Source organism: Symphalangus syndactylus, chromosome 21 (genome assembly GCF_028878055.3).
Source record: "Symphalangus syndactylus isolate Jambi chromosome 21, NHGRI_mSymSyn1-v2.1_pri, whole genome shotgun sequence".
Classification (NCBI taxonomy): domain Eukaryota; kingdom Metazoa; phylum Chordata; class Mammalia; order Primates; family Hylobatidae; genus Symphalangus; species Symphalangus syndactylus.
Window position 1 is genome coordinate 56061909 of NC_072443.2, and position 13918 is coordinate 56075826.

Here is a 13918-nt window from a genome sequence, read left to right on the forward strand (position 1 = left end):
TCCCTACAGACTCAAATTAGCAATTTTCTTATTCTTTATAACCCCTCTGGAAGTTCCAACTATGTAATATTAGTCTAAAATTAGGAGTGTAAGTCACAAGAGAAAAGTCCCACTACTTGGGGAGAGAATGTTTTTGTAGCCTCATCCTGAGCATGTGTTCTAAATCAGAACACAGCAGTTGTCTTTCAAATACTTTTTTCCTCCTAATCCTTATAGATTGGAGGCAAAATCTTTTGAGAGAATGTATTTTTACTCTACTGCCAAATGCCAAATTCAATCCCAGCTTTGAGTTTCCAGGCTCCTCAGGTGAGGTCCAGAACACTTGCACAGGAAGAGCCTGCCCCGTGGGCCCAGAATGCCTCCTTAAAGGTGGGGCACTTTAACAACAGCAGCAATAACGTTACCCGCAGCCAACACTACGGACTGGTTTGGATGTACTGGGAACCTGTGTGAAGTGTTTTACAACCATTATTACATTTAAGCCTCATAACAGCCCTCTAAGGTGGATATTATCTCATTTTACATATGAGGGCAATTAAGGCCTAGAAAGATTAAGAGATTGGCCAAAGCCATATAGCCCTAGAACCATAGCTGTGAAGTTAGACTTTTAACCCAAATCAGTGTAACTCTGCAGTCCACCCCAGGGTGCTGCATCCAATAATAGTTGCTATTTATTGAACACATGCTGTGTGCTACACACAGTTCTAAGTGTCTTATATAATAATCTCTCTTTTGTTTTTAATATTTTTTTATTTTTATTTTTATTTTTGGAGACAGAGTCTCACTCTTTTGCCCAGGCTGGAGTGCAGTGGTGCGATCTTGGCTCACTGCAACCTCTGCCTCCTGGGTTCAAGCAATTCTTCTGCCTCAGCCTCCTGAGTAGCTGGGACTACAGGCACCCACCACCACGCCCAGCTAATTTTTTGTATTTTTAGTAGAGATGAGGTTTCACCATATTAGCCAGGCTGGTCTTGAACTTCTGGCCTCAGGTGATCCACCCGCCTCAGCCTCCCAAAGTGCTGGGATTACAGGCATGAGCCACCGTGCCCAGCTTCTAATTTTCTTGAGGTCTATGACCAATGCAGGCCTTTTCTGGACATGAGATATGGGACAGGCAGGCTTTGACATATGTGGATAAAAATGACCGTGAGATCTCCAAGAATTAGATTAAGAAGGTGAAACGAAGCTCCTCGAAGCAGAGGACCTTTGTAGCTTGGGGCAATATGAGCAACGGTAGGGAATGGATATCAACAGGGGATAGGGCCAGTGTCCTTAAGCTGTTTATGACTGAGGCAAGAGATTGCGACCAGATGGAAGGGAAGGAGGTGAGCTGGAGCCCCCAGGGCGCAGGAACAAGCATGTGGTAAGTGTGAGCCCAGGGGCAGAGCCAGGCCTGCAGGGTGGAAATCACCCAGGGGCTTAGAGGGGAGAGAGCTTCTTGTCTCTTCAGTAGTTGTCCGTGGGTTAGGCAACCATCAGGAGCATTGTAGAGGGAATTTCTACTTTGGGGAGTGTTGACTTTCAGGGCACTGACTTTCCAAATTGCAAATTTGACCACGCCTCTCTTCTGCCTGGCAGCATCCCCGGATCCCAGTTGCTACCAACACAGCCCGAGAGAGCTCCTCGTCAGGGAGGACAAGGCTCCCACAATTTGCCACTGACTGGCCACATCCACATTTTAACCTGGGAGCTGTGGCAGCCATGCCCCTCACCTGGCCGTTTTCTGAACACTTGGAGAATTTCACACTCTTGGGCCTATGCACACGCTCTGCAAATCCTTTCACCTCTCTAGGCACTTGTTGCGTCTGCTGAGCTGTGATTACTCATCCACAGACTGTGCCCCCCTTGAGAGCAGGGCCTAGTCGCGGTCACCATCATAACCTGCTAGACATGACTGGAGTATGGACTATGTGTTTAATGAATGCAGTGGGGCTCTGGGACATTGCATGATGTTTTGAACTCTTAAAACCCTGCTATTTCTTTTCAGTCGGTGTTAAATGGAGGATCTACCAGGTGCAATCGCACGGTGAGGGTGGAGACATGCAAGTAACAACAGCATTCATGATGCAGAGGCAGCCAGGGGCTGGAGCCAAGAACCAGGATGTGGGGGGGGGAGCAGAAGGTAGGGAGGGGGCCACCTAGTGACCATCAGGCATCTTGGTCCTCCTGTCTCATAACCCAAACTCTTGGAGCGAACAAGTAGGAAAAGGGGGACCAGAAAGCAATGGGGATGGGCATGGTGGAAATGAGCTTTGGTTCTTTCTCTCAGGATGTAGAATTAGGAGCCCCGCACCCCCCCACCCCCATCTTCACTAGGTATTTCCAAGGGAATGGGTATCCAGAGGCCAACATCCAGCCCCTCTCTCACCCAGCTCCTTCCATCAGCACCACACGGTCAGCGGGTGGTGTCAAGCAAGGAGGACCTGTTCATGAAAATACCTGCTTTTTAGCCTCGAGGGAGCCAAGAAAAAGTCATCGGAGTCCAGAAGCCACCAAGAAAGCCCGCCACAGACGCCTCCGCCCCCTTCCCTCTTTGCCCTTCAGTGGAGGTGGCGAAGCTGCCCATCTGGTTCCTCTAGTTGGAAATTTGCTATGTGACATCAGCTAGTGCTGCCACCTCTTCTGACCCTGAGCCTCCCAGGCTCCTTGCTGTGCACCCACATTGTAAATAAGGAGCCAGAAACTCAGGTCAGCCTAGTTTCTTATGGTGGCTGGAGAAACAGGGTGTGCAGCTTCGTTTCTTCTGTGTGTCCCCTCTTTGTTCCTGGGCTCCACACACAGCGGGAGGAAGGAAAAGGGAGCCCGTTCCAGGGAGGTGCTGGGGGAGGGCTCTTGTGGGAGCCTGGAAACCCTTTCTTGACTCTTGACCAAAGTTACTTTTCTTCCTATTTTTATTAACACAAATCCCTACGTGTGTTTGTGTCCAGAGAAAGTACTATGAATAACTGATGACACATTCGTTAACTTATGATTCATCCTGGGGGAGAGAAAGAGGGAGAGAGGAGCAGGAGCTTTGGAGGCTGAATATAAAGTGTTGTCAAATATTTAGCAAATGATCATCCAAGCCACAGGGAAAAAGTCAGAGAGATGGGAATTTGAAAGCTGCCAGGATTTAAAAGCCATTTAATGCTAACCATCAGTGCCAGAGAGCTGAGAGCATTTCTCTTCCTCCTTCCATTGGCAGCAACAGCTCCGATAATGTGGAAAGGCTTGGATGGGCTGTGGAGCGCTGGTGGGAACTGAGACCAGGCAGCAGGGCTGAAAGACTTTTTGTTCAAGAAAGCTCGTAAATAAGGGAGCGCCTCAGAGGTGGACTCTATCTTGTCAATTGCCTGGACCGTCAGCTCTCTACACAGAAGACTCTAGCCAGTCATCTGGGTGTTTCAAAATATCCTGATGTTTGGCACCAAGGAAGAAAAAAAAAGAGCCATATGACTGACTGAATTTGTCACTTTCCTTCCAAATGTTTTGGTGTTACTTAGACAACGGCTTCAGTCTTTGTCTATCTGTCATTCTAAAGGTTTGAGCTCAGAAGGGTCTCTCCTGAAGGGTTAGGAATCCTACATTTTTAGGGCTGGGGTCAGTACTCACTTCTACAACCTGATTCTTTGGAGATATAGTTATTTTTAAGCAAAAGATGAACAGGTCTTTCTTGATATTTTGGCTTGAAAGCCTCAAGTCTGCAGTTATGTCTCCTGAGTGTAAATATCCTAAGGCAAGATAAATTAAGGGAGAAGTGGCAGGGAAATTTAGGTCAGTGGAAGTAAGCGTCCCGCACAACAGACGCCTCCAGATAGTTTGGTTACACTCGTAAGCTTGTCCAACCTGCCTTATTTTGTTGTTGTTGTTTGGTTTTATTTGGTTTGGTTTAGGCTTTTAGTAGCCTGAAGCCATGGTTTTTAATTTCTGTCCCTAGTGGTAAGTGGAAAAGAGGGATGAGGAAGGGGCTTTATTGGCCCAGTCAGAAACAGAAAACTGAGGACCCATGACTCTGTTCTCTCCCTTGGACACCCCATAAGGCATTCTTCAAAGACATAGTATGATGAGTTCATGAGTAGCCAATGCAAGTGAATTTGGTGGATTGAATCAACGAATCTACTCACTGTGCCAAGAATGAATAGATTGTCACGCCTTCAGGGAACTTAGAATCTATTTGCTTGGGAGGCAAGCATTCCATTAACGATGTGGATAGTTGGCCTCTGAGTTCAGAAAAGTAAGAGATCTCTGGACAGAGTGGTCCCAAGGAGGAGGACAGGAATAACCACAGCAAAACTGCCCTGCAGAAGGAGAAAACAGAAAGTAGCTCTTCTCCCTCAGTTTTTTTTTCTTTCATTGTGTTCCTGTTATTTTGCTTCTCTGGAATGTCTTTTCTCCTCCTCTCTACCTATTCCAGTCTAACACTTCCCTGAGGCCCTCTTCAGCAAATCCACAGATTCAGTCTCTAGGATTCCAATCTTCATTCATTTTACTTCCTACAAACTCTTACCACTCACCTGGCATGTGATTTCATCTGTGTATTTGAATCTGTATGGAAAAAGATTAACCTTTTCTCCTCAGTTTATAATCGGTAAATTCTCTTTGGCAGGTGTCAAATCTTTTTTATCTTTTTTAGAGACGGTTTCACTCTGTGGCCCAGGCTGGAATACAGTGGCATCATCACAGCTCACTGCAACCTCAACTCCCAGGCTCAAGCAATCCTCCCGCCTCAGCCTGCGAGTAGCTGGGACTACAGGTGTGTGCCACCACACATGGCTAATATTTAAAACTGTTGTAGAGACAGGGTCTCGAACAAGAGACCAGCTCAATCGATCCATCCACCTTGGCCTCCTAACATGTGGGGATTAAAGGCTTGAGACACCATGCCTGGCCCAGATACCAAATCTTAAAACAGTTCTGTGTTCCCCAGAGTTTCTAGCAGTGCTCAGTTGCTGGCCACTGGCTCTGTGGGTGCGCAGTGGCATTGATTAGTAGGTAGTATACGAGTAGGCTGCTGGTGGTGAGTGAAAATCTCGGTTAGGATTGTGGAAGAAGACTGAATTCTGGGTAAGCCCAGGGATATGCTGCATATCAGCACATCCAGGCTACAAAACACATGCTCTGAGCAGTTTCTGATTCTGAAGTTCCCCTTCCCTTCTTAGTTCTGATTGTTAAAGCAGATGCAGAGTTCCGAAAAGTTGTAAATTGAATAAAAAATTAATTTACTGAGAATGAAAGTGTATCAGCAGTTCCACTCACATATTTTAAAATGTCTAAGAAAGAAAAGAAAAATAAAGGAAGAAGGAAAGGAGGGAAGGGAGGGAGGAAGAGAGGGAGGGAGGAAGGGACGGATGGAGGGAGGGGAGAAGGAAAAGGGATAAAAAAAGAAAGCCTGGGGGCGAGGGTGGGAAACACACAAGACTCAGTCTTCAAATACTATCAGCAATTTCATAATATGGTAATTTTTAATATTAAAAGTAAATTGTAAATGTGTCTTTATAAACAATATGCATAAAATAGATCATATTCTAAAACCTTTTCTTTTTAAAATGCTTTTTCACAGTAAATTTCTTAGGTGTCAGATTTTCCCTCAGAATAGTGCAACTGGAAGAAGGGAAATGTTGGCAGTGGCTCAGGACTCTCTGCTAGTACAAGTCCTTGTAGATCTCCTGCAGGAGCGGGTGAAGACTCATGTCCGTCTCCGTCTTCTTGATCACCTGCAGTAGCTGCACGTGTTCCGTGACAATCTGTCTGAGGTCTGTCATTTTCTGGAGCAGCTTAGCAAACAGCTGCGAGGACTCAGGGTGGTTCAGCTTCAGCTGGAGCTCCAGGGCTTGTAGCAGGTTGTCTTGAATGTCTTCAATGGGCTTCACATTCAGCAAACCTGGGCGGTCTGGGGAAGCACATATGGAAAACACAACAGGGGGTTCAGTCAAAAAATCCTCTGGGCCCTGCCTCGGAGGCCTAGGCAGCTCTACTAAGCAACTCATCTGTGTTTTTGGTTTGTTTTGCTTTGTATCTTAAATAGGTGGGGAGGAAGGGTAAGCAGATAATGGGTAAGAACTGAGGATGGAATCAGAACCAAAATGATCAGAGCTCTTTGCAGGGCCTTTTTTCTGGCCAGGATGGAATCTGTGTGGTCAGCTGATGGAGCATGGCATCAAAACAATCCCGTTCCCCAAATGAAGTTTCCTCTGCTAACGTGTTTCTTCTACTCAGAAATCTCCTTTTCTTTTCTTTTCTTTTTTTTTTTTTTTAGATGGAGTCTTGCTCTGTCATCCAGGCTAGAGTGCAGTGGCATGACCTCGGCTCACTGCAACCTATGCCTCCCGGGATCAAGCTATTCTCCTGCCTCAGCCTCCTGAGTAGCTGGGATGATAGGTGCTCACCACCACGCCTTTCTAATTTTTGTATTTTTAGTAGAGATAGGGTTTCACCATGTTGGCCAGGCTTGTCTCAAACTCCTGACCTCAAGTGATCCACCCGCCTTGGCCTCCCAAAGTGCTGGGATTACAGGCATGAGCCACCGTGCCCAGCCAGAAATCTCCTTTTCAACTTCTGCTCCTTCCTGATGAATCTATGTTTTATAGCTTCTACTCAGTTTCTTATCATAGCTTCAAATATGCTTTTTTCACAAATATGCTTTTAAAAAAAGGTTTGTCTCTTTGCTTAATTTGCTTATGCTATGTTTGCTTAATATGGCATATTTCCAAAGGACAAAACACAGTTTTAAAATACTGATACATTTTAACAGCAGTTTCTTTTGAGTGGTAAGATTGCAAGCAATTTTCACTAGTTCTTCTTTAGATTTTTTCTTTAGTTCAATTTGCAAATGGTGAACTTAAATTACTTTTAAATATTTTTACTTTTTTCTTTATGTAGATCTTGTTAGATTTATTCTCAAATACTTTATAGCTTCTATTGTGACTGGACTTTTCATTTTCATTACATCTAATATATCCCTGCTGATGTGTAGAAAACTAATTGATTTTAGTATGTTGAAATGATTCCAATTTTCTGAACTTTTGTCAGTTCAAATAGCTTTTAATCATAGATTTCTACTTTTTTTGGATAATTATATCAGCAATGGTAGCTTTATTTATTTCTTCTTTTGCAGCGTTAACCTTTCTCATTTCCTCTTCTTGTCATAGTGTGGTGGCTAAAACCTCCAATATGGGATTAAGTAATAGTAGCAACAGTAGCAATTTTTGTTTTATTCCTAACTTCGAAGGAAATGCTTCTAATGGTTTATCAGCAATTATGATGTTTGCTATAGATTACGGAGGACATGTTTTACTCCTGGCTTTCCAGGGGTTTTAAAATTTTAATTTGTTTTAGTCAGGAATGTTGTTGAATTTTTATCAAATGCTTTGACATTTTTCTATCTGAAGAGCTATGATATCTGAAGAGTTATGGTTTTATCTTAACCTAGCACAGTGAATTACATTAATAGATTTCCTTATACCCTTGTATTCACTTGCTAATATTTTATATAGTTTTTGTATTTGTAGGTGATATTGGTTTAGAGTTATTTTGGGGGCCATTCTTTGCCTGTTTTAGTAACAATGTTAACTAGCCTCATACACTGAGTTGAGAGGTTTGCCTTCTGTGTCAACGCAGTAATGATCTGTTCCCTATGGTTTCTTAGAATTTGTTTGCAGAACCATCTGAGCTTGGTGATAAATCTATCACTATCTTTAATTTTTCTTCCATAGTTTTTATCTATTCAGGATTTCTACTACTTATATGGTAAAGTTTTAGTAATTTACATTGGAATAAAGTTGTAGATGATATTGTCTTAGAATATGAAATGTATTATTTTTATTCATGCTCCTTAACTTAATCTTAATGCTTTTTTTTTTTTTTGAGACAGAGTCTTAATCTGTTGCCCAGTGCAGTGGCATGATCATGGCTTACTGCAGCCTCCAACTCCTGGGTTCAGGTGATCCTCCTGCTTTAGCCTCCCAAGTAGCTGGGACTATAGGCATGAGCCACCACACCCGACTAATTTCTAAATTTTTTGTAGAGGTGGGGTCTTGCTACATAGCCCAGGCTGGTCTTAAACTCCTGGCCTCAACCAATCCTCCTGCCTCAGCCTCCCAAAGTGCTGGGAATATAGGCATGAGTCACCGTGCCCACCTCTTAGAGTTCTTTATTTGTGCATTCTTTCATTAAAAAAATCTGATTTGTCAAAGGTTTATCTATTTTTTGCTTTTTAAAAAAAACATAGCTTTTGGTTTTATTAATCAAGTCTGTTTTTTAAAATTGTGTGTTTTGTTTTTAATTTATTGAATTCCTTTTTAAAACTTTCCTTAGGTTTACTTTCTTCTCTTTTTCTAGTTTTTTGAGTTGAATGCTTAATTCATTTGGTTTGGTATTCCTTGTATTCTAACAAACGCACTGAAGCCTCCACATTTTCTTCTTAGTGCCACTTTGGTTTCATCCCATGGGTTTTGATAAATGGTACTCTCATAGTTCTTTTCTAAACAGCTTGTCTTACAATTTTGATTTCATTTTTAACCTAAGAGTTATATAGAAGCATGTTTTCAAATTTCCAAGTAAAAAGTTTGGGTTTCAGTTTTTGTTTTCTAATCTCTAAGTTTTATTTTCTAATTTCTCAGTTTGTTGCCTTGGGTTAGATTATAAGGTTTTCTCAGTCAGGCTCACCAAGAAGACAGAACATTCACTTGATCATCTATCTCATATTGATTTCAAATTTGAGCTCTTGAAGGCTATTTATTTTCTTTTAAAAACTGTAACTCTTCTCTCCTTCATGGTATGAGTTTTACCCACCTTTAATATCCTTCATGACCTGGACCATGGTCCTGGTCATCCTCCAGCCTCAGTTCTGTTTCATTTTGCTCCATGTTAAGCCATATTAATCTATTTCCATACCAAGTTCCTCAAACACCCTATGTCCTGTCAGGACTCTGCACTTACTCAGACTTTATTCCTCCTGCCTGAAACATTCTCACCTTCCCTTCACTCTTCTTACTGACTTCAACCATTTCTTCAAAATACAGCCTGTGGTGGGATTCCATCCTGAAGTCCTTCCTCAACAGTATCCCTTCCTCTCTCCTGTTCGTCTCACCTCCTTTCTCTGGGCCCTCATAGCACCCTATAAACACCTCGAATCACTACTATACTAGTAGATTACATTCACTGAATGGTTATTTTCCAAAGATCGTGCCAAGGACCTTATATACAATATGCCACTTAATCTTCACAATAACCCCACGAGGTCATACTTTACAGAGGGAGAAATTAAGACTTAGAGAAAAAAGTTGCATCTTACCAAGACAGGCCACTTGCTAGTAAATGCAGAGCTGACATTTGGATCTAAGTCTGTCTGGTTCCAAAGTCTCTGCTCTTATTCCTTATTATCTTGTATTGTTAAGTTCTGACTTTCTTGTTTCTCCCCCGTTAGACCATGAGGTATTAGAGGGCAGAGACTATGTTCTGAACCACCAGTGGAAACACAGGAAGCATTTGGTCGACTGAGTTAATGAGCGAGAAGGCTGTTCTGGCCAAGAGCCCTGGATCAAAAAGCACAATTCTCCTGGCTGGTGAACAGGCCTGAAGGCAGAATCCCTACACAATGAAGAAGTCTCCTGTAAACGATGTTTTCCTGTGTCTAATAAACTCTAGTGACCTTTATCCATTGAGATGAGGCTCAAGAGAACAATGTGAGATGGCAGAGTGGTCTCAGAGTGGGATTTTCAGAACTCTAAATATTCTTCTAAGTTAACTTTCTTACTTTTTTTTTCCATTAAAGAAGGAAACTGGTCTTTAGCTTGATTTTTTCACTCTCAGGTCTCCAACATATCCCATTGACCAGAATAAGTATAATTTTCTTTTTAGATTTCAGCATTCAATTTTGGAACCATCAGCAAAAGATCTCAGATTCTGAGAAGGAACAAATGATCTGGTCCTGGCCTGGAGAACTGGGTCCCTGGGAGCATGGGGCCTTCCTCGCAGTTGCTCTGTGGGAATGAAAAAGTCACTGACACTTCACTGAAGGCTGGGCCCCAGACTGGCACCTTGGTTTAATGACTACGGATCCTCCTGCTTGATACATGTGTGCATCTCAAAGGCCAGAGCAGACGTGCATCTAAAGACAGGTGCTGAGAGAGGCCCTCCTGGGCTGGGACCACTCAGCCTGGGCTAGGCCTCTGCTTACTAGACACTGGCTCCTGGAGCCTTTCTGCAGCTCCTCCTTCCTCCACCTGCTTCTTCTTCTTCTTCTTTTTTTTTTTTTTTGGTAGAGATAGAATCTCTACATTGCCCAGGCCGCTCTTGAATGCTGGGCTCAAGAGATTTGCCCTCCTCAGCCCCCCAAAGTGCTGGGATGATAAGCGGGAGCCACTGCTCCCAGCCTCCTCCTTCCTCTTGAGCAGCACCACTGGGGTCAGCCCTTGGGCTGAGGAGATGTTGTTAATCTACTAGGTCCCATTTATCATACAACCAAGGACTAACATGCAACTGATCAGGGCTTGCTGGAAACACTTGGCTCCGGTGCAGTGTCATGGAACTGGCCTCTCTAGGAGTGGAGAGGGATCTGGTTTGGATTTTCAAACCCCTCTTTGGCAAGTTATTCTTTATGATGTGATGGATGAAGCTTGGCTGAAGGGCTGAAATTTTGTGGCCATGGAGTAAGTATATTTTCTGCAATGGCAAGTTAGATCATTTACAGATCAGTCCCATTGTCCCCCTGACTGAGCCTCCGTTAAGGCAAGATGGTTTAGGGAAGGAGAGCAGCAGAGAAAAGTTGCATATTCTACATCTAAAGCTTTCACTCACCAGCTCTGTGACCTTGGGCAAACTGATTAATATCACTGGGCTCAATTTTCTTGTCTAAACAAAACAGACCGGACTAAACAGATAATCTCAAAGATTCTAATTCAAAAATTGTAAGATGTATTCTCATTTGTAATTCCCTCTACATAATTCAACTGGGGAAATATACTCAAACATCTAATTGAAAAAGCATATTAACATTAAACTTAGAACACCTGACTTACTTAAACAACCAAAAAGCTTCCTTTGGTCTTTAAGCTCTAGTCAAGGGCAAAAGGGATCTGCCAGGGTTGTTCCCTACCCTCCACCCTCCAACTGGTCACGAGCTCCCCGCTAGCCTCTTTCCCCTTTCTGCTCCACGCACACTCAGTCCTTTACTGAGCTAAGCCAGGTGCCACAGTTGTGCCACAGAAATCCATCCAAACACCCAGACTGTGCCAGGGCCTTTCTCTTCTCTCTCCATTCCCAACAGCCTAGTGCCTGCAAAGGCACTGTTCCCAAGAAGCCCGCCTGAGATCCTCTCCCTGCACCTTGCTGAGGTTAAAGTTGAGTCTGGAGTAGGGCCAGGGCCAAGGGTCCTCTCTGCTGGAGTAGGCTGCCTAGAAGGCCCTTTTGGGAAGTGTGTATGACTCAGACTCCAGGACTTAGCACTCGAGGAGGCTGGAGTCAATTACTAGTTCCCTACTACCCAGGCTGTGAAGAATTGGGAAAGAAACCTTTCCGGTCTCCATCCACACGGTCCTGGAATTGATTACAGAGCACAGTTGATTATGGGCAAATCTACAAAGCTTCCATCTCATCCAGATCTGGTTCTGTTAAGTGGAGGGTTTATCTGAAGCAGATTCAAACGTTCTGGTCCTCTTGAGATCTGCCCACCTGGGCTGGATGTTCCCTAGCACAGATTTTCTCAGGAGGTGTCTCAATTAGGGAACCAGATGACCACAGCGGAGACTCCTGAAGGAGAGGCAGAAAAAATGCAGGTGGTTTTGTCTCTATTCTAGGAGCTGCTCTCCCGGCTTTCCGCATCTTTCCCTATTGGCTCTCTGATAGCAGAGACTAATCTGAAACTGACTGTCCCTAGGGCGTTAAAAAACAAAACAAACAAACAAACAAAAAATAAATCTGATTGCAGGGCAGCTGTAAATTGATCCACAGACAAAGACCTTAGTTCAGGTGTGGGCTGAAAACTGGAGGGGAGGCAGGGCTACTTAGGGAACCCAGGACTTTGCAATTTAAGTTCCTTTTGCGCTTCCTCTCAAGTTTCCTTTATTGCACTGCTCCCTAAGTTCACAGGCATGTTCTAGGAGGCAGTGGATTGGGAAACTGAAGACTTGTGTCCTGTTGCTCTTCCACTTAGTTTCTATGTGCCTGTGGACAAATCATCTAATCTTTCTGGGTTTAGGCTTAGTTTTCAAGACAATGACATTTCTTTCATAAGCGTATGGTGAGAATGAAATAGGTAGAGGAACTTTAGAACATATTGCAATTCTTGTGTTTGTTCAAATAAAGGCAGTTTCCATGGGGTTGGGGTCAGGAGTGTAAGTAGGAGTGGGTGGCATATCAACAGTCAGGAAATTGAAGGTTTTTGAGTTGTTCTTGGTTAGAGCAGAAATTCAGGAGCTCAAGAAAAATAATGCCTGATGCAGACATGTTTGGGGTTTCAGGCAAGTTCTCGTTCCTGTAGTTGAGTGCACATAGGCAAGGTGGTTTAAGAACAATAAGAAAACAAAAAACCCACAGTGCCCCAATTCACTACTTCCTTGAAGAAATGATGCTGGGAATTTGAGGGTACTTTTCTGATCCAAACATCAGAATCACAGCGGGCCTGAACGGAATTCAGCAAAGTACCATAGTGTGGCCTATAGCAATTCCTTCCCACCATCCTACCGATAGGAAAAAATAATTCAGCAAAGTTATACATGTGTCCTCTTAATATTTAAATTTGAATCGGAGCTTGGTCTAGTGCAGGGATTATCAATTTTGGCTACATATTAAAATTATCTGGGGAGACTAAAAAAGCAAACGAATGCCTGGGACCCATCCCTAGAGATTCTGATGCACTTGCCTGGGGTATGACCTTCAGGATTTTTAATAGCTCTTGGGTGATTCTAATGTGTGGCCAAGGGTGCACACTACCAGCTGAGTGAGAAGCAGTTGGAATTACAACTTTGCAAGCTAGATAACCTTGGGCAAGTTCCTTAACCTTTCTATACTTCGGTTTCCTCACTTTAACAACTGGAGCTGTAGCGGTAATTTAACTCAGTGTTGGTTAGAGGACTGAGGGACATATGGAAGGTGCTTAGCACAGTGTCTGTTGTACAGTAAATTAGCTATTACTATTTTCATTACTGCTCTGTAAACTTGCCTCATTTTCTTCTTAACTTTCTTTTCCTCTCATTTCTCTGATTTTCTTGGGTCCTTTCTATATTTTTCCTATTCTTTCTTCCTCAATTATTGCTCCCTTCAGCCTTTTTCTTTTCTCTTCAGCTTTCTCCCCCTCCGCCCCCCGCTGCTTTCTGGATGTTTTCCCCTTTCACTCCTGGGCCTGCACCTTGCTGGGGATTTATAAGAACGCTAGCAGGGCCAGCTTAAATTAATCAGAGGTCTGAGCCATGGATGATTTGAGGAGCAATGTAGTTTACTGCTGCTTTCAGGGAAAGGGGATGACATAATATAGAGATCTTGCAAATGCTTTGACAAACAGATAAAGATCATCTGTAACCAGCACATTCTGCAGTGAACACACATGTTGCTGGTAGAGCCTTCACTCTGAAGTGGGTTAACATTCTGACACTTGCCGGTTTAAATAACAGTTTCACATTTAATTGCTTCCCCTATCTATGCCTGATAACAATAATATATATGACTGGGCCAGGATGGTGGAGCGGGATAACCATAATAAAAATCAAACCAGCCAATGTTTTCTTTGATCTGCCCATTAAATAGCGATTACATCTCAACTTGCCTCATCTCAACACTCCACTCCCACCTCCAATAAGCAACTCCCAAACCACAAAACAGAGCACAAGCCCATCTGGTGACGGGGTGGGCAACCCTTTCCTGTGTGCCATGTTCAAAGCCCCTCCACTCGACAACACCACCAGTGGAAACTGAGCATGGGCTCTGTCATTTCCGGGTCTCTCAG

General features: G+C 43.5%; 1 protein-coding gene across 16 annotated transcripts in view; it reads right to left on the bottom strand.

Moving 5' to 3' along the window:
* Positions 1–5422: 5422 nt before the first annotated feature.
* The window catches only part of PPARG (peroxisome proliferator activated receptor gamma), a 189552-nt gene continuing 181056 nt past the window's right edge, over positions 5423–13918 (bottom strand). For all 16 annotated transcript variants that reach the window (XM_055259414.2, XM_055259413.2, XM_055259410.1 and 13 more), the window contains one exon: positions 5423–5869. In XM_055259414.2, the coding sequence (XP_055115389.1) occupies positions 5622–5869 (248 nt within the window). In that variant the 3' untranslated portion in view covers positions 5423–5621. The remainder of the gene's footprint in view (positions 5870–13918) is intronic.